Below are 20,522 nucleotides of genomic sequence, written 5' to 3'. Positions count from 1 at the left end.
GAGGGAGAGAGAGAATCCCAAGCAGGCTCTGCACTGTCCATGCAGAGCCTAAAGGGGAACACACAACAGTGAGATCATGACCTGAGCCGAAATTAAGAGTTGGATGTTTAACCAACTAAGCCATCCAGGTGCTCCTAGGTTGACTTTATAATAAAGAGATTATCTGGATCGGCCTGACCTAATCAACGAGCCCTTTAAAAGCAGACAGTTTCCTCCACCTGGCGGCAGAAGAGAAAGTTGGAGAGATGTGCCCCAGCTGGCCTGAAAGAAAGCAAATGTCCATGGTGGGAAGGACCTGAGAGTTGCCAGCAGGAGGTGAGAGTCAGCCCCACTGACAGCACACAACAAAACAGGCACCTCAATCTTACAACTGCAAGAAACGAAATTTTGCCAACAACAAGAATGCACTTGTGAATGGGCTTTCTTACAGAACCTCAGCCTGATGAGAATCCAGCCTGGCCAATATTGTGATTTCAGCCTATGATACCCAGGGCAGAGAACCCAATCATGCTGTGCCAGCCTTCTGAACTACAGAAATGTGAGCTAACGAAGGGTGTTGTTTTAAATCACTAAGTTTGTGATAATTTGTTACATAACAATAGAAAATGAACACAGGGGAGCCTGGGTGGCTCAGTAGGTTGAGCGTCTGACTTCAGCTCAGGTCATGATCTAACGGTTCATGAGTTCAAGCCCCGCATTGGGCTCACTGCTATAAGTGTACAGCCCCCTTCAGATTCGCTATCACCCTCTCTCTCTGCTCCTCCCTTGCTCACTCTCTCTCTCAAAAGTGAATAAACATTAAAAAAAGAAGAAAATTAATACATTTTCCATTTCTTTTCTAACAGGGTCATTAGAGCTAGACCAGGCTTTTTTTTTTTTTTTTTTTTTTTAATTCTCATTCAGTAAAACTGACTTTTTTGGTATACAGTCCTATGAATTTTAACACATGTATAGATGCATGTAACCACCATCACAATCAGAATACAAAACAATTCCATCACCCAAAAAAACTTCCTTGTGGGGGTCACATCTGTCCCCCACCCTTAACTCCTGGCAACCACTCTCTGTCACTTGAGTTTTATCTTTTCAAGAATAACTGCATGGAATTCTATACAGTTAACCCTTGAACAACATGGGTTTAAATCACACGGTCCACTTATACGTGGACTTTTGAAAATACAATACAGTACTGTAAGTGTATCTTCTCTTATGATTTTCTTAATAACATTTTCTTTTTTCTAGTTCACCATATTGTAAGTTTTAAGTTACTTTATCTTTTTTAAATCTTTTTTTAAGTTTATTTTTATTTATTTTGAGAGAGAGAGAGAGAGAGCAGGGGAGGAGCAGAGAGAGAGAAGGGAGAAAGAATCCCAAGCAGAATCGCAAGCCCTGATGTGCAGCTCAGACCCACAAACCGTGCAGTCATGACCTGAGCTGAAATCAAAAGTTGAATGCTTAACCGACTGAGTAACCCAGGAGCCCCTTAAGTTATTTTATCTTATTTTAAGTAATAGTAGTTAGGTTTTCAGGGATTCAAATTTAGATAAGGATTTTTGACTGCATGGAGGGTTGATGTCTCTAATTAATCCTTGCATTGTTCAAGGGCCAACTTTAATATATGTTTTTAAGATTGGCTTCTTTCACTCAGCATGATGCCTTTCAGATTCATCAAAGTTATGTGTATTAACAGTTCATAGAATAGCAAATTAACACAAAAAAAATGTTTAATTTTTAAGAGAGAGAGAGAGAATGTGAGCAGGGGGAGGGGCAGAGAGAGAGGGAGACATAGAATCCGATGCTGGCTCCAGGCTCTGAGCTGTCAATACAGAGCCTGACGCCGGGCTCGAACCCACCAACAATGAGATCATGACCGAAGCCGAAGTCAGACTTTTTTTTTAATATTTATTTATTTTGGGAGGAGAGTGCAAGCTGGGGAGGGGCAGAGAGAGGGGGACAGAGGATCTGAAGTGGGCTCTGTGCTGATAGGCTGACAACAGTGAGCCCGATGTGTGGCTTGAACTCACAAACCGTGAGATCATGCCCTGAGCCAATATCGGATGCTCAACTGACTGAGCCACCCAGGTGCCCCTAAAAAAAATTTTGTTTAATGTTTGTTTATTTTTAAGAGAGAGAGAGAGAGAGAGAGAGAGAGAGTATGAGAAAGGGAGGGGCAGAAAGAGAGGGAGACACAGAATCCGAAGCAGGCTCCAGGCTCTGAGATGTCAGCACAGAGCCCAACATGGGGCTCGAACTCATGAACTGTGAGATTATGACCTGAGCTGAAGTTGGACGCTTAACCAACTGAGCCACCCAGGCACCCCTAAAACTCTTTATCTAGAAGTTTAAAAACTGGAAAAAAGTAGGTACCTGCCTCAGTCAATATAATATGCAACTCTTAATCTCAGGGTCGTAAGTTCAAGCCCCATACTGCACAGAGTTTACTATTAAAAAAAAAAAAACAACAGAATAAAGTACCAAGAATAAAAGGATATTGACACTAAAAGAGATCTTTGATATTATCTGGGCCCACTCTATGCTTTTACAGATAAAGAGTCTATATCCATTGAGGGGTTGAGGACTTGCCCAACATTGTTCAGGCACAGATGAGGAGAGAGATTCAATCTTCTTTGCAGTAAAGTAAACCATCAAAATCTATCAAGTATGATAAATGTTAAGACTGGGGGAAGAACAAGTATTACTGGAGCACAGAAAACAAACATTGTATAAAGTCCTTTTCATTGCTAATGATAGAGAATCAATTCAAACTAGCTTAAGCCAACAAAATAATTTATTGGCTCACTTAATTTAAAAAATTCAGGACGGTGGGACACCTGGCTGGCTCAGTCAGAGAAGAGCGTGACTCTTGATCTTGGGGGTGTGAGTCTGAGCCTCATGTTGGGTGTAGAGATTACTTAAATAATTTTTTTTTTTTTTTTAAGTTCAGGATGGTGTGGTCTTCAGGCACTGCTGGATCCAGGAACTTCCATGATGTTGTCAGAGGTCTCAACATCTCTCTTCCCGTCTCTTTACCCTTCTGGTCTCCTTGTTTTTGCATGGTGGCCTCATTCTTTCCTGTCACAGGGTCTTGCTATATGCCAGGATAGATAAATACTGGCAACTCAATCTTATAGTTTCTGATCCAAAAGATAGAGGGATGCTTCCTCTTCATTGATTCTATTGATCAAACTTCTGCCCATTCTTTTTCAGTCTCTTTTACTGGTTTCTCATCTCTCCAATCTCCAAATATGGGAATTCACTCCAGAAGGCTGTCCTTGAAAAATTTCTCTTCTGTAGCTACAGTTTCTAGATAATCTCATCTGGTATCATAAATTTACATACCATCTATACTCACAAAGGTCTCCAGCCCAGACCTTTTCCCCTACACTTCAAACTTGTATATACAACTACTTACTTGACAGTTTTACTTGGCTATCTATATCTAACAGTCATTTCAAATGTAAGATGTTCAAAACCAAACTCCTGATCTCCCACAAATATGACTCTCTTGCAGTTTACCATCATAGTAAATAGCAACTCCATCCCTCTAATTTCTCAAACATAAACCCTCAGAGCCATCCGTGATTATTCTTTCATATTTCACATCAATTCTATTAAAATTTGTTCGTTCTACCTTCAAAATAGATCCAGATTCCAATCTCTTCTTGCCATCTCTACCACTACCTCCCTCCCTAAACCATCAGCATCTATTCCTGAATTATCACAAAAGCCACCCAACTGGTCTCCCTGTTTCCTTTCTTGCTTCTTGGAGTCCACTTTCAACACAGCAGTCATAATGATCTTCTTAAAACATAAATCAGATCATGTGTTTTCTCTGCTCAAAATTTCCAATGTGATTTCCATATACTGCAAAGGAGTGATCTCCACGATACAATAAATGGAATAAAGGCAAGGTAGAAAAAAGTGTGTATGGTATCTACCATATGTCTAGGAAAGGAAAAGGAGCATACAAATATATATGTATTTGTGTCTATTTTTAAATGTAAAGATAAACCATAAAAAATTTTTAAACGTTATCTATAAGGAGAGGAAGGGAAAATGACAGAAGAGTCAGGGAAAGAACCTAGACTTTTCTAAATGTACCACCTTGGTAAATTTTGGCTTTGAAACGATGTAACTGTTTCACAAAACTTTTTTTTTTTTTAAGCAACTCCTAAGAATCCAAAGCAAAAAGAAATAAAACTATCAAGTTAGTGGCATAGTCCCACGGAGAGGAACTATTCCAAGTCTCTTACTTTCTTCCTTTCTTTTTTTAAAAAATCTCTACACCCAACATGTGACTAAGATTTACAATCCTGAGGTCAAGAGCCACATGCTCTACCAATTGAGCCAACCAGGCACACCCTGCCCCAAGTCACTTTAAAGACGTGCAATTTGACTATACATGCCTAGAGAGATATACTCTAAGGGCAAAAAGAATTGAAAAAAAAATCAGAAACTATTAAGTTTCAATAAGTAATCATATTAGTACTGTTATTCTGAAACTATTTCATAAATACAGTAGGATGAAGCAATTATGTTAATTGATTATGTCATTGCCATTATTGCCAAATGTAATTATGTTAATGCCAATAGGTACCAAGATTTTCAGAAGAGATATGCATATAAAATCAAAGTTAAGCAAAATCTGTGAAATCCTAAGTTTGCCCCAGAAATATTAATATCAATGCATGATGCATTTTCTCAAAAAATATGTGTGTATATCTAAATGTTTTAGTTTTGCCAATTAAAAAGTCTTACAAACAATAATCAACCCAGTAACCATGAATATTTGTAGCATCTTGATTGTCTTCTCTAAATATCACTTTCCTACTTAAAGGAGGGCTCCTTGGAGAAATGACTGATTCCAAGTCTGGGGCAGAAAAAGTACTAGATTAGCCTATAACATCTTGTCACACCAGAAATTGATTCATCCTGGGTAGGGGATGTTGCTGCTTCTGTTCAAAGTAGTGTGTTTGGTTCAGGAAAATTCAAAAAGCTGCACATTTACAGTGTATGCACCTCTCTGTATGTGTGCTATGCTGCAACTAAAAGATTGTATCTACTTTTTATCATGGAAAATGTCCAATATATGAGTATAACGAACATCCATTTCCCCATTATCCAGCTTGAACAGTGATCAAAAATGGCTATTCTCATTTCATCTGTACTCTACCCACTTCCCTTTCTCCAATATTTGTAAGCAGATTTCATTTATCCTATCAGTTCATCAAATATTATATTTAATCCATAATCTAAGTGAAACATATAAACTACCTAAAACACAAACATACATAGTATACAAAGGAAGTGTTGTAAAGGTAACTTAACCAAGGATCACACTATCTTCCCAGTAGAGTATTTTGGGGGCGGGGTGTGGAAAGAAAAGTTTCGGGTGTGAATGTTTTTAGAGCGTCCTAAAACTCTCCATTCGACGGTCCCACAATTTCCTATTGTTTTAAAACCCTGTCACCCTTTTATTTAACGTTGCTGTTCCCGGGATACTCTTGTATTTGGGATCCCTCCCTACATGGGGAATGAGACTCAGTGGGGAATAAAATAAAGCAGTTTAAAGGGCATCTCTCACCTTCGTTATTTTGCCTAGGGAACGCTGCATCATGTCACAGTGTACATCTGCCTTTCTTAAATGAAGCCCTCATCCCGTTAATAACCAGTCGGTCTGGTTAGGACAGAACCAAAGCGTACTCTTGTCCAAAGAACTACAAATCCCAGAAGGCCTTTCGGCTGAGGCGCTTGCGTATCGCGTGCTTCTTCCTCTCCACTTCTCGTCAAGGGGAAAGACCCGCCCCGCGGTGCTGTCGCTCGCGCTGGAAGAAGCGGAAGAAGATGGCGCTCACCAGGTGGGTTGTTGATTGGGGTCCTCGATACGGAAGGGTCTGGGAGTACCCACCTTTTTCATTTCTCTGCCCACTGTCTCCGGGCGGTGACCTGGCTCAGGGCACAGAGCGACGTGGGCCGCGACCACGGCTAGGCCCTCTTGCCGGCCTCCGGGGCGACTAGGCCTCAGCGAAGCTGGGGTCTTTCCTGAGCGGTTTCCCGGGTTGAGTACCCCCCCGCTCCCACCCCGATTAGAGCCGAAAGCTTCGGCGTGGTGAATAGTTTTTCAGTCTCCGATGGCAAGGAGTCGCACGTGTTTTTCGCTTGAACATCTTGGGGATGTGGCGAGCTCTCCGTCCGGTCCGCGGCTTGCGCGGGCACGGTGGGAATGTGGAGAGCAGTAGCTTATTTGGGCGGAGTGAAGCGGCGGGAGGTGACTGCCCGGCTTAACGGTGGTGGGTCTGCCGAAGTCTCGTCTCTGTCCCGAAACAAGGATTCTTGAAAAAAGCGGGCCCGGTGCTGGACAGAGATTTTAAATTAGCTACTGTAGTGGCCGCTGCGTGCTAATAAGGCGTCGCTGCTCTGCACTATAACTTTGGACCTTAGAATTTCTTCCGTAGATAGAACCGCTTCAGATTTTTGCTGTTCCCGGTTGCCTTGGTAACCGCATATAAAGTGGTCCCCGCCTTTGAGAAAAATATGTTTAAGTGGGAGATTCCGAGGAGTTACGTAACTACTACTGGTGTGCGACCTTGCTGCCCCATCTAAGCGGAAAAACTTTCCATGCGAATGCAAGCAGGAAAAGTTGAGTTGTCTAAGTTCGTCGTAAAGAAAGTAATTATTTTAGGACATAAGCTTGAGTTCTCTAAACACATTTGATTCTCCTTCTATTTAATTTTCCTGGCTGATGAATCCTAAAATTTTAAGCAGAAAATTCTTGGGGGAATTAGGTTTGGGTTCCTTGCTTTATCCTGGCGGTTGTGTATATACAAAAGGAAATCTAACAGTCTTTTCAGGGAAGATGGGGGTACAAGGCATACACATATGAAAGAAGTAAGGGCACACAAATGCTCGCTTGTGTAGTACTAACCTTAAGTGCAAAAAGAATGAGATGAAATGAGTTGAATGGACTGGGAGTTTTCTTTAGTAAATGTTACAAACAGCAGACTTTTGAGTGCACCTCCAGGTGGGAGGCACAGTGGCAAAGATTACTAGAGTTACGAGTAAAGGTTTTGTGGAAAAGCTGGAATTTGAAAAGGACACACAGGAAAAATAACATGTCGTGGGTATTGTGTGCTTAAAATTGCAGTGACAGGGTGCAGTCTTCAAATGACTAGTCTTGGGGACTACATAGTGTTCTGATTTTGTTGAGTTCTGACTAATTTGATTTTTAGAGGTGGTCTCAAGTTTCCAGGTGAAGTGTTATTTATCTCCAAGATCTACCAAGGATTCTTAACAGCAGAGACTTGACGGAACTGATATGTTATAGTCTTGGTGTCACCAGTTATTGTTACTAAAGACTGAAAGTCCTACTGATTAAGTTTTCTAAATTCAAGTATATTTAAGGTTATGTGTCTAATAACATCACTTGCATTTAGTATGCTTTATTTAGTAAAGGGGGAGGGTAGACTAAGTTGTCTCAACACTAGCACTATTGACATTTTGGGCTGGATAATTCATTCTGGTATGGGGCTGTCCTGTGTATAGTAAGATGTTTATCAATATCTTTGGCTTCCTCCCACTAGATGCCAGTGATACTACCCCCATTCTCTACCCCCAAGTCTTGACAATCTTAATGAATTGTATGTATCTAGGTATTATCATACGCCTGCATTGTAAATATTTTGCCCCCCAGTTGAGAACCACTGAAGTAGCCTTTCGGCCTGCATATGCAGCCCACTCTGTACCCCTTTCCCCTACCCTGCTACTGCAGGAGTGTGCCTCTTTGTAGGAATGTCATCCTTTACAAGGAACTGCAAATTTAAGACCCTCTGGAAGGCTAGAGTATGTTCAGACCCTAATCCAGGCCAGGTAACCTGTTTATTGGATTGTCTGAATTCTCCACTTTGACAGGCTGCCTGCCTTTTGATCATTTTAGTGACCAGTTCCTCCAGCAGAAGGTAAAGAGAAGAGTAAAATAAGTAAATATTGTAGCTTCTTTGGAACTGTCTTTGTATGCTTTCTATGTACTGGATATACATGGTATACTGAAAATAAGTATGGTAGAAACCCAAAACTTTTGGCTCCGTTCATCCATTCATCCATCCTTCAGTTAGTACATATTTGTTGAGGATCTACCATGTGCCAGGCACTATTCTAGTGCTGGTTTTACAGTATTAAATCAGTGTTGCAAACTCCTTATTTTCAAAGAGCTTACATTCTAGGAGAGATAGACTATATATGAGTAAACAAATCAATACAATTTCAGATAGGAATTACTAGAAATAAAAATGAAAGGACAAAGAGTGACTCAAAATGTGGAGTGGGGTCCTGTTTTGGACAAGGTGGTCAGAAAACAGCTGTGGAGAGGTATAAATGAGAAGACAAGAACGCTAAGAAGCAAGGACTAAAAGATCTAGGAGGGGTGTGTGGCTGGCCCACTTGGTACAGCTTGAGACTCTTGGTCTCAGGGTTGTAAGTTCAAGCCCCACATTGGGTGTGGAGATTACTTAAAAATAAAATCTTTAGGGGCACCTGGGTGGCTCAGTCGGTTAAGCGTCCGACTTCGGCTCAGGTCATGATCTCACAGTTCGTGAGTTCGAGCCCCGCATCGGGCTCTGTGCTGACAGCTTAGAGCCTGGAGCCTGCTTCAAATTCTATGTCTCCCTCTCTCTCTGCTCCTTCCCCGCTCATGCTCTGTCTCTCTCTCTCCTTCAAAAATAAATAAAAACATTAAAAAAATTTTTTTAAACAAAATCTTTTAAAATGAATGAATGAATGAATGAATGATCTAGGAAAGAGTTTTCCATAAAAGCACTACAGGAAAGAATGTTCTTAATAAATGGAGCATTTTATGGTAGATGGAATAGCAAATGTAAAGATCTTGAGATGGCAAAAGGAAGGGCAATAAGATTGTAGTGACATAAAGATGGTGAGTGCAAAGGGCAGAGTGAATTTAGTTCTGCAAACATATAAGTAGCCCTCGCTGTGAGCTGGACAGTGCCTAGAGAGTTAGGGATGAAACGAAGCAGAAGCCATGATTCCTGCAAGTTGCTCAGTCTGGCGAGAGAAAGAGGTAAATGAGTAGATGATTGTGATACAGTAAGATAAATGTTATAGTAGTGGCACACAGAGTGTCTTGTGGGAGCATGAGTGGGGCGCAACTGATCCAAATTGGTGGAATCACGGAATGGCTCCGCATAATCAAGTATGTATGGAACAATATGCATTGATGAGTATTTAGACACTGTGCCAAGGGGGTCATAGATTTTCACATTTACTACTTAGAGCAACTCTGTGACGTAGGTGGTCTTTTGATCTGTCATTACAGATGAGAAAACAGAGGTTCAGAGAGATAAGTAACTTATCTGGGTTACTACCTGGCATAGGTTGGATTTGAACTCTGAGCTCTTAGCTGTCACACTCCTGACATTCTGGACTGGATTAGAACCCTCTGATGTATACCGTCATAGCACTGTACACTTTTCCTTCATCGTTTGATACAATTTGTAATTAGGGAATTGTGTAAGCATTTGATTGTCTCTCCTCTGCAAGGCTGTAACCTCTCTCTTATAGTCTCATTGCTTACATAGCACAGTACCTGCACCCAAGTGATCAATAAATATTTTGAATAAATAAGTTCTGCTTATCCAAATATGCTTAGTCGCCAAGAATCACAAAGGAACCCTAACTTTTCCATTAAACATATCAATTTACTGGAATCTTTCTGTGATACTTTGGGGTATCTCTATAATAACATTTATCATACTTGAAAGTTGTTAAGAATAGCTTGGTAAAAAGGCTGCTGTGATTAAAGAATGACAAACTATGTCTTTAGAATTTCTCCTTTGAATCTTTGACCTCTCAAGTTTTAAATTGCATTCTAAATTAGATACCTTTGGGAAAACACACTCATATATGCAACTTGTGTTTTCTTTCTTTTATGCACCTCTTTGTTACATTCAGTGCTAATCCTTATTATTTTTTTTGTTGTTGTCGTTGACATTAAAATAGTTAAAAGTAAGAAGAATAAGAGTAAAGTAGTTAAAAATAAGGAGTATAAAAGTAGTAAAGGCACTAAGACACCATATACTGGACAGTTGGCCCCTGGGTAATTGAGAATGTTTTCTTGCTTGTTACAAGAAAAGAAATGTGGAAGCATAACCACTGAGTAGTTTATTATATGAAATATCTGTTAGTTTTTTATTATGGGCATCATTTGCCTGCATCTTAGTCAAATGTTTTTACTGTATGTCTCTGAGCGTTTATTTCTTTCCAGGCAAAGTAAAATGACTGATATTAAATACTGCCATGAATCATTGAAATGTTTGCTTTTTTGCTTAAGGGAAAAAGTATTATGGTAAAATAGTCTCTGATGGCCAAATTGCAATGATCAAATGTAGGAGTTTTTTTTTAATCTGACTTTTATTATCTTTGCTTATAGCTTTTTACCTGCACCTACTCAGCTATCTCAGGACCAGCTTGAGGCTGAAGAAAAGGCAAGATCTCAGAGATCACGACAGACCTCACTGGTCTCCTCCCGAAGAGAACCTCCTCCATACGGGTACCGGAAAGGCTGGATACCTCGGTTATTAGAGGTAAATAATTGTGTTAACGTTTATTATAATACCCTTGTAAAATACCCTAGAACCTCTGCACATGAATGCCAATATGCTAGAAATCCTGGTCGTGAGTTCCTAAGACATATACTCCTTTTAGAGGATTGATCTTTTTCTTCTGGCTTATTACCACTTCTTTGTGATCATAAGAGAATTGTACCTGCTTGTCTCTTCTTATGTCCAACTATTAAACATGTACAAAAGAAATTAGCATACTCTCTATAAATCCAGGGATTACTGCATATGGAAAATAATGGGAAAGTAAGGAGAAAATGAAAAGAAGAGTTCATGTTCGGGTGCCTTTCCCTCCCTTCTCCCCACATACACAATGCCACGTAACCCTGAAGAGACAGCCTTCCTCCAGGGAAAACTCCAGCAGCATTTCTATTTCTGATTTCCTTCTTGTCAAGTATATTGGAAAGAGCATGGGCGAGAAGTTTAACAGAATAAGTGAAAATAAGTGTTTTTGCATCATAGCTATGCTGCTTACTATTTGTGTGACACTGGGAAGATTCTGCCCCTCTTTATCAGTTTTCTTGTCTTCAATTTGAGAATATTAATATATGTCTAATATACATATTAGATAAATATTTTAGAAGGTATAAAAGAATTTGATGGTTGATTTGGAGGCAGTGAGGGAGAAAGAAGACTCTGAAATGATCTTTTTATATTTCTAGCTTATTTCCAAAAAACAAACTTCTTTGGTAGTACCTATCTTCCTAATTACTCTGTATCCTTTAGAGCAGATCAATACATATTCTTTTCCCTAATTCCAGGGTAGTCTTCCCATGCTTGACCACCTTTTTCATCTAGGGAGAAAAGCAAACATTTGAGACAACTATTTTGCCTCCCCAAGACTACTTCCTCTTTGATCAAGCCTTTTTCTTCTCTGTCTCTCAGTATTCATCCTGACTCCTGCAAATTTCTCTCTTCCACTTCCCAAGGAATGTGCCTACCCTATTAAAAATCTTTGTGCCTATACCATTCATGTTTGTACACAATTATTTTCATTTTATCACTCTGTTACATTCTGTCCTTTTATGGTTGTGATTTTTACCTTACAAATGTGAAGGGATTGTGCCCTCAACTTTTTTTCGTATGCCTCCAAGTGCAGATCATGGTGAACTAAGTATTCATTGGACTGAAATTTGTTGTTGTCTCTATTCTCAGCCTCTCCCATGCTTGGCATTCCCCCTGCCTACCAGAACACTCGATAGAGCCTAAAAGACAAACTTCCAACTAGATCATGTCTTTTAAAAAGTTTCCTTGTTTTTTTCCCTTAGCTGTCCTCTAGTCCTTATTAATTCTAATGTGTGAAAGCCAGTCTTACTAAAATTACTAAGGGTTTTTTGTTGTTACTTTTGTTTTCACTGATAGTGTAATTTGTGAGATGTGGGGCAAAAGAAGATTATCAAGGGGGCTGGAATGCCCTCTTATCTGGGGCAAAAAGGTAGTGATTGACATTATCTGATAGAAGGATAATGTGTCCCTTGAGGGATTATAGATATTCTTCGTTTGCCTCTCAATAGATTACAGAGTGGGGGTAGCAGACATCATTTTACATACAACAGAAACCTCATCCAAAGATTAGGCTTCCATTTTAGCATTATGACATTCAGGTACTTTTTAAAATCTTACTTGACTAAAGGTTTCATACATCTTGGCAGAACAGAACAGTTTATTTGAAAATCAAACCAAAATGGCCAGCCAGTCTGGAAAGACTGTGAATGCTTCTTGAGGGGAGTGAACGTTCTGTGGAGAAAGCATTTTGTTCTAGTGTTCAGAGTAAAAGCTATGATTTTCTGGCAAGCCTAATGACCGCATAATGCCACATCCACAGTCTGAAGTACTTATTATAGTTGAAGAACCCCAGCAGATCTGAGCATATGTCAGATTGATGTCCTGGCTACAGGTAGCACCTTTCTTGGGAATATTTTAACTATTTTCTGCCGAATTCATAAGAAATGTCTCCCTCAGCTTTATTGTTTGTTTTTAGAAATGTCAAAATTTTTCTTTAGCAAGTCAGTATATTGTATCTAGGAAATCACATATCCAGGATCTAATGGAATATTTCTTGAAGGAGGAGGTCTTATAAAAGTAGTTATTTACATAAAATTTTTCATCAAACCCCCTCTAAATGATTAATTTTAATGTTTTTTCCTATCATTTTTTAGTAGTATTGATTTGCCCTTTTTAGAGCTAAAAAGGAAAGAATTTTAGTTCAGTAGAAAATACAGTTTTTTGGAGTCAAAAGATCTGAGTTCAAGTCCTGCCTATGCAGGACATCTTGGGAAAATCACTTAATGTTGCTAAACTTGAATTTTTTCCATATGAAAGTATGATTGTTGAAATACAGGAATTAAATGAGTGTGGATTGTTGAGTGTACAATATAATTCCTAAGCAAATATTACTAAGTTTAACAAAGCTATTTAAAAATTGTATTTAACATTCATATGTTTATTTGACCATCTACCTTTTTTGTAATGTTAAACTTCATCAACAGATGTTACTTAGCTTGTGCTACTTGAGAAGTCTTAGTCTTCTAAGTAATTGCATATCATCACCATTAGAAATGTGGTGAACTCATTTCTAGAGCCTTCCTTTCTATTTATTTGCTTCTCCTGGAACATGAATAAATATGTTATTAAAATCTGGTTCCGAGAAAAAATTCTTTACATTTCTGCCCTGTTATACCTTGACCTTTGCCTCACTAAGAACATTATGTATGCTAAAACTAAAAATCTTTTCTTTGTCCTAAACGTTCTACTTAATTTCATCCTGTCATGTATATAAAAATCTTTGCCATGGTCTAGAAGCCCTTTCATGATCTGGTGTTTGTCTGCCCGTGCAAGGTTATCACCTATGTGTCTGCTCCTCTGTCCCGGTAAGCTCCAGCCTCACTGGACACTTGTTTCCAAGGACATCCCAAGCTTGTTCTTATAGCAGTACCTTCATGCTACTTGCTTTACCTAAAAAATGCTTCCCTCAGATCTTCTCATACCTGATTTCTCATTATTTAGCTTTAACTCACATTACCTCTTCACAAAGGCTGTCCTAGCCGCAGTATCAAAAGTAGACTTTCTAGGGCACTTGGGTGGGTCGGTCAGTTAAGTGTCTGACTCTTGATTTCAGCTCAGATCATGATCTCACAGTTCATGATTCGAGCCCTGCATAGTAGTGCTCTGTGTTGACAGGGCAGAGCCTGCTTGGGATTCTCTCTCCTCTCTCAAAAATAAATCAATAAGCTTAAAAAAAAGGAAAGTAGATTTTCTTTGTAGTCCCATTATATTTTCAAGGCATTTATTACAAGCCAAAGATTAGGCTTTTTACATCTTTGCCCACTGGAATGTACACTGTACAAGACCAGCGACCTCTGTTTCTTTACTGCTGTATCTCTTAGCATCTACTATAACAAGGGCTCAATAATTATTTGATGAATGAATGAATATATCTTGAACCTCAAATTATTAAGTATTCTTTTTATTTCTTTCCTTTTTAATATGTAGGATTTTGGAGATGGCGGTGCTTTTCCAGAGATCCATGTGGCCCAGTATCCACTGGATATGGGACGAAAGAAAAAAATGTCAAATGCGCTGGCCATTCAGGTGGATGCTGAAGGAAAAATTAAATATGATGCAATTGCTCGGCAGGGACAGTCAAAAGACAAGGTAATCCTCTCGTTGATTTTTCCCTCTATTGATAAATACGTATCTGGCCATTTAGCTTTGTTAAAAGTAGCAATGAGTAGCAGTTAGTACTTAGGCTAACTGAAAATATGACTTCATGATTATATGAACAGTGTATTATGACTTCATAACAGCAATGACTTTTTCATTTCAAATCTCCCAAATTGATGATAGCTTATATATACTTAGGGTTTTCACTTATTTGTTTAGCATTTTAAAAACAATTTGAGGGTGCCTGGGTGGCTTAGTCGGTTAGGCCTCCAACTTTGGCTCAGGTCATGCTCTCATAGTTCATGGGTTCAAGTCCCATGTCTGGCTCTGTGCTCACAGTCAGAGACTGGAGCCTGCTTTAGATTCTGTGTCTCCCTCTCCCCTGCTCATGCCCTCCCTCTCTCACTCGCTTGCTCACTCTCTCCCTCTCTCTCTCAAAAAATAAACATTAAAAAATAAATAAAAGCAATTTGAAATTGTTAAATTGTTTTAAGTTCTTTTATAGTACTAACATTTTTTAAATGCTAGAAAATTGCTAAAAATCTATAATTCTAGCACCCTAAAACACAAAAAATCAAAATTTAGATTTGTTTATAGTCTTCTAATTCTGTCTCATATACTTACAAAGTACTTACATAGATATTTAATTATTTTAATAATTCACTTGAATGTAATGAATTAAACTTTTTTCTCCCTAAGTATAAAACTGGCACTTGCTGTCCATATTTTTGATGGCCTGCTTACAGGTAATCCAAAGACCAAAAATAAAATTTACTTAAAATAATCTCCTCACAGAGCAGCTACGCTCAGAGCCAAGGAACTGTTTTTAAGAGAAGACCTAGTTTTTTCCCTCGTAAATAAGTACTCCACACATAGGTAAAGATCTCTTTAGAATTGAAGATGTTGCGAAAAATAGTTGAGGGCCTTCAGTACTTGTCCTTTGCCTCTTTCTCTTCCCTAAATGTTTTCATTTTACCCTCTAAAATTGCAGTAATGACCCCATCCTCTACTTCTGCATCATGGGTGCTGGGTTCTTGGGGAAAACAGTTACCCAGTCATGCAAATCTATGTCTCAGGTTTAGACTGCGCTCCCTTGGTGTTCCTCCAAGCTTTAACTCCTACTCCTCTCCGTCCCCTGTCAGCTTACAGGTGACATCTGTTTGCACATAACGACTAGTGGAAGAAAATTGTCTGCTTTCTTTATCCTGCACTTGGCTTTGTGTCTTGACTTTTCCTTTTGTCTCTATGAGAAATGTCTTCGGTCTAAACCTAATCTTGCCAGGTGTGCTGTAGCGTATCCTGGATTTCATTCCTCCCCCTCTCCTTTACAGCCTCGCTTTTTCTTTACTCTTCTCAACCATGACTTCCACCTCCCCTTCTTCTACTGGCTCCTTTCTGTTAGCTTTTAAATATGCTTGCTTTTATCATCTTTTGAAAGAAAAGTTTTTCCCTGACTACCCTGAAGGCTCCCTGTAGCTACCACCAAATTTTCACCTAGTTTTCTCCATTTTCCTTCAAGCTTTTTGCTTGTTATCTGTTCTACTTCTTCACTTCCCTTTCATTCTTCATTTCACTGTAATACAACCTCACCTCAACCAGTCTGTGGAGATAAACTCTGGCAAAGATCTCTAAGGCTTTTCTCACAACATCATCTCTTTGACTAATCTAATTTATTCCCTTGGCTAAAATTGCCACTCATGTTGATGACTGTTAGATCTATGTCTCCAGCCGAGTTTTCTTCCCTGAGCTGTAGGTCCTTATATCTTACTATCCGCAAGGACAGCTCTATTAGATTTTCTCAAAACATCACTCATCAAATCCAAACCTAAATTCATAATTTTCCACTTAATCTACCTTCTCTATTCTCTAACTCAGTGATTGGCAGTGATATCTTCCTGAATGACTATGCTAAAAGCCTGGGAGTTATTTTTCCCCCCACTATTTTGTTGATTTAAAAAAGATACACTAATAATAAATTCTTATGGTAGAAGATATCAACAGTACATAAGTATGTATGTAGTGCCTACTCATAGGTAAGTACCACTACTATAATAATACGTATCTTTCCAGACCTTTGTTATGGATTTAGATATTGATGTATATATATATTCCCACTTTAATACACACACACACACACACACACATATCTTTTTTTACATGAATGAGATTTAAATATTCATAACTTTCATAGCTTTTTTTAATTTAGTATGTTTTGAAGGTTTTTATTAGTATATATAGGTCTGCTTTATTTTTTAAAAATCTATATAGAATTCCAGGTGTGTTTGTGCCCTAAGTTTTTTTTAAGCATTTTTTAGTTTTCAGATTTCAATTTTTTAGTTTTCAGAGAGTACTTTATTCAAGGTCCATATACAAATACCTTTTTGCACATGAATATTTGCGTAAAATAAATACTTATGTGAACTTACTGAGTCAAAGGTTATTCAAATGTGAGATGTGACACATAATGCTATAGTTCTCTAAAAAGCCTTTGCTGAGCAGTCATTCCATTCTTTTGTGTTTCCTTCAGGCCTTCCAACTGTTAGTCATTGTGATTTATCTTCTTCCTTAACACTTCTCAAGTATATGCCCTTCTCTGCTACTTAGTTCAGGCCCTTATCACTTCTTGCTTTATTTACCGCAGCAGAGTCTGAAACCACCTCCTTTGCATTTGTTTTGCCTGTTTAGAAAAACAAACTCATCCTTGTTTATATGTTTAGCTTTCTCTCTCTCCCCCCAGTATACACACACAAGTGTGCACACTTAAAATGTTTCCATAGGGGCGCCTGGGTGGCTCAGTTGGTTGAGCGTCCAACTTCAGCTCAGGTCACGATCTCACCGTCCGTGAGTTCGAGCCCCGCGTTGGGCTCTGGGCTGATGGCTCAGAGCCTGGAGCCTGTTTCCGATTCTGTGTCTCCCTCTCTCTCTCTGACCGTCTCCCGTTCATGCTCTGTCTCTCTCTGTCTCAAAAATAAATAAACGTTAAAAAAAAAAAAATGTTTCCATAGCCTTTAGGGTAAGAACCAGCCAAGCTCCTTATGGTATACTTGGTCCCTTCCTTATCTTTCTAGCCTAGCCTCAACTTTCATGACCAGAAAAGTTAAATCCAAAAGTAAACAGTCCAGTTTTAGCCATTCTTTTTATTTTCAGTACAAAATAATCGCCACTGTTATGTGGTTGTTAAGAAAAAATTTTCAGGGCACCCAGCTGGCTCAGTCAGTGGAGCATGCGACTCATGATCTCAGGGTTGTGAGTTTGAGCCCCCACGTTGGGTGTAGAGATGACTTAAAAATAATAAAAAGTCTTTAAAAAAGGAAAAAAGAAGAAGAAACTTGCAGACATTTTCTGTAAAGATCTGCCACAAGGAATTCTTGCAGCTCCCCTAATATGGCACATTCTCTCTTACCCTGGGAACTTCCCATGGATGTCCTCCTGTGTGTGGGAAAGCTCTCCCCCTATTCTTTGACTAAATTCTGTTGCTTTTTTTTTTCTTAATGTTTATTTATTTTTGAGAGAGAAAGAGAGCACAAGCAGGGGAGAGGCAGAGAGAGAGGGGCACAGGATTTAAAGCGGGCTCTGTGCTGAGAGCAGAGAACCTGTTGTGGGCCTCAGACTAACGAACTGTGAGATCATGACGTGAGCTGAACTTGGATGCTTAACCGACTGAGCCACCCAGCTGTCCCTAAATTCTGTTGCTTTCAAATCACAGCTCACTCTTCATTGTTTCGGAAAACTCTTCCTAATCTTCCCTGACCAGATGGAGTATCCTTCCTTCCTCTTCCCTGTTTATCTTAGCAGTCATCACATTTTGTTCTATTTATCAGTTCACTACTATCTATGTCATTTGACCATAAGCTCTTTGAGGACAGAGATTATATCTTTAGATTTCCTCCTTGGCACCTAATTTAGTGCCTGACAGCTTGACACACAGACTTTCATCAGCGATTTGTTTGAGGAGTGATAGCAGTTTTCATTGAATAACAGAAAACCACTTCTCCTGAGCCAGTAGGGAAGCATAGTCCACTCCTGCAAAAGGAAGAACAGGTCCCTATACAACAGGACATATACTGGAAATATGCCCTGTGCTGTGGAGGCCTTCACTAGGCTTCACTTGCCTTTGTTTTGGTACATCTCTCCTTCTTTGGAATAGTCATTATTCTTTATTGGTACATGCTGCCTTTCCTCTCTCATTGGTTAGGAAAAAGAACACTTTGGGACAACAGTTTGGCATTGGCAGGTTGACTAATTTTGAATGACACACAGTTGTAGCCCATTTTGCATTAAATTTCAAGACTGGAAACCAACAGTTTTCTGTCACGTCTAGGAAGTGTCTGAAAGTTTTTTCTTTCTCTAAGAACCATGTATACTGGTGATTATTTTGTTTTGAAAGTAGAGTGGAGGGAGTGCCTGGGTGGCTCAGTCAGTTAAGTGTCTGACTTCTGCTCAGGTCATGTTCTCACGGTTTGTGGGTTTGAGCCCCGCATCAGGCTCTGTGCTGACAGTTCTGAGCCTGGAGCCTGCTTCGGATTCTGTGTCTCCTCCTCTGTCTCTGCCCCTCCCCCGCAAAAAATAAATAAAACATTAAAAAAAGAAAAAGAAAGTAGAGTAGAAATGTTATAACTATTTATTTTTAGATTTCAGTATTCTGGCCAAATAAGGTCTCTAAAGTAATGTTTCTTTATACACTGAAAGCATTACATGTTTGTCTATAATTCAACCACTAGGAATGAATCCAAAACTAGTAGTTTATAGAGGCACCACTCAGAGGTTCATACTAACCCTGACCCTAATGGAGGAAGCTATGCATGTGTAGGGGCAGGATGTATATAGGAAATCTCTGTGTCTTACTCTTAATTTTGCTGTGAACCTGAAACTACTCTAAAAACATAATGTCTCTGAACACATACACATGCGTGTGTGTACATGCATACACAGAATGAAGATTTTTTAAAAAATGAGCAGGGTACCGAATGAATTGAGAAGAAAGATAGTGAACAGAGTGAGTACTTGGACTGTTCTCATACTGTTTCTGGTGAATGTATTTCCTTGCTGGACATTATGCCCTGGAATATACACTTGAATTTCTTACACAAATTTAATAAATAAGTATTTTAATTTTTTAAAAAGTGGATGGATTAATGCACGAAGTTTTTGAATGCATTTAATTCAACATTAACTGAGTACACTTTGGCAAATGCGTTTGGAAGAGAGGACACTTGATTGTTCGGGACCGTCTTGTGCGTTGTATAATGTTTAATTTAACTGCCACTACCTATTAAATACCTGTAGAGCCTTGGGGGTGGCAGCAGTGCCCTGTTTTAAAACCACTGATTTTCCAGTTTTAGAAGTAGGAATTGGCTGCTAAATGTACAAAATGGGTCTTTAAAAATTCATTATCATTCAGGAGGCTTGATTTTCAGAGTCTTTGACATAGGACGAAAATAGTTTATTGGATTATTGAATTTGCATTACAGTGTAAAGATTTCTGATTTATATCAGCGGGATCTGGTTTTCTTCAGAAACCAGAAAGTTATCACTGAAATATTAATAGTGAAAGGTCAAGAATGGTAAATGCTAGCTCTAGGTATAAGAGATTAAGAAAAAGGCAAGATTTCAAGGGATAAGTCTAGGCCCTAGATCTCTCTACATGTAAAATAAATACTGTATTGACAAGACTTACAGTAATACAAAATTGGAGGGAAAAAAATTTTCTTGAATTAAATTTTGATGGAACTAAAATGTTCTTTTTTTTCCAATTGTGATTTGAGTGGTACATCAATAAAAAGCCTTGGTGTTTACATTTTTCCTTCTGAAATATTTGCATAGCAAATGTTACATATATGATATTACCTAAAAGAATGCCTTCAACATTTTCCCCCCAAACAAATAACTCCCAGCAACTTTAAACTGACCCCAAGATAAATCATATATTACCTTGTTCATGATTTCCCAAACTAGCTAAGCCTAAAGATAGTGTTTTCTTTCTGCCTTCAAAATGGTGAGTATGTTGACAGATTTATCCAGTCAGGTCAATCTGGTCCTTTGCCAGTTTTCAGTAATAAAAAAAAAGTTTCACAGATGATTTATTGCTTTATCTTGTTCACAGAGCCCATTTGTGCTCTTCTTACCTTCTGGAGTATATTGTATTTTTCAGATAACCCTCCCCAGCCCCTTTGCCTCCTGGGATATTCTGAGTTTCTTCAGCACATTTGGTTCTCAGGCAATAAAAATTTG

The 20,522-nt window shown here is 38.9% G+C and overlaps 2 protein-coding genes across 2 annotated transcripts in view; one reads left to right on the top strand and one right to left on the bottom strand.

Annotated features, from left to right (window-relative positions):
• The window catches only part of ADCK1 (aarF domain containing kinase 1), a 150,245-nt gene extending 144,545 nt beyond the window's left edge, over positions 1 to 5,700 (bottom strand). Inside the window, exon 1 of the mRNA XM_053889657.1 lies at positions 5,585 to 5,700. The gene's annotated coding sequence lies outside the window, so the exon portion shown is untranslated. The remainder of the gene's footprint in view (positions 1 to 5,584) is intronic.
• Positions 5,701 to 5,753: 53 nt separating this feature from the next.
• Positions 5,754 to 20,522, top strand: part of SNW1 (SNW domain containing 1) — a 32,695-nt gene continuing 17,926 nt past the window's right edge. The window contains exons 1-3 of the mRNA XM_019427336.2: positions 5,754 to 5,858; positions 10,439 to 10,592; positions 14,121 to 14,282. Of these exons, the coding sequence (XP_019282881.1) occupies positions 5,845 to 5,858; positions 10,439 to 10,592; positions 14,121 to 14,282 (330 nt within the window). The 5' untranslated portion in view covers positions 5,754 to 5,844. The remainder of the gene's footprint in view (positions 5,859 to 10,438; positions 10,593 to 14,120; positions 14,283 to 20,522) is intronic.

Source organism: Panthera pardus, unplaced genomic scaffold (assembly GCF_024362965.1).
Source record: "Panthera pardus isolate Hobbes unplaced genomic scaffold, ASM2436296v1 HiC_scaffold_24, whole genome shotgun sequence".
NCBI classification, from domain to species: domain Eukaryota; kingdom Metazoa; phylum Chordata; class Mammalia; order Carnivora; family Felidae; genus Panthera; species Panthera pardus.
This window is presented reverse-complemented; position numbering and strand designations above follow the sequence as displayed.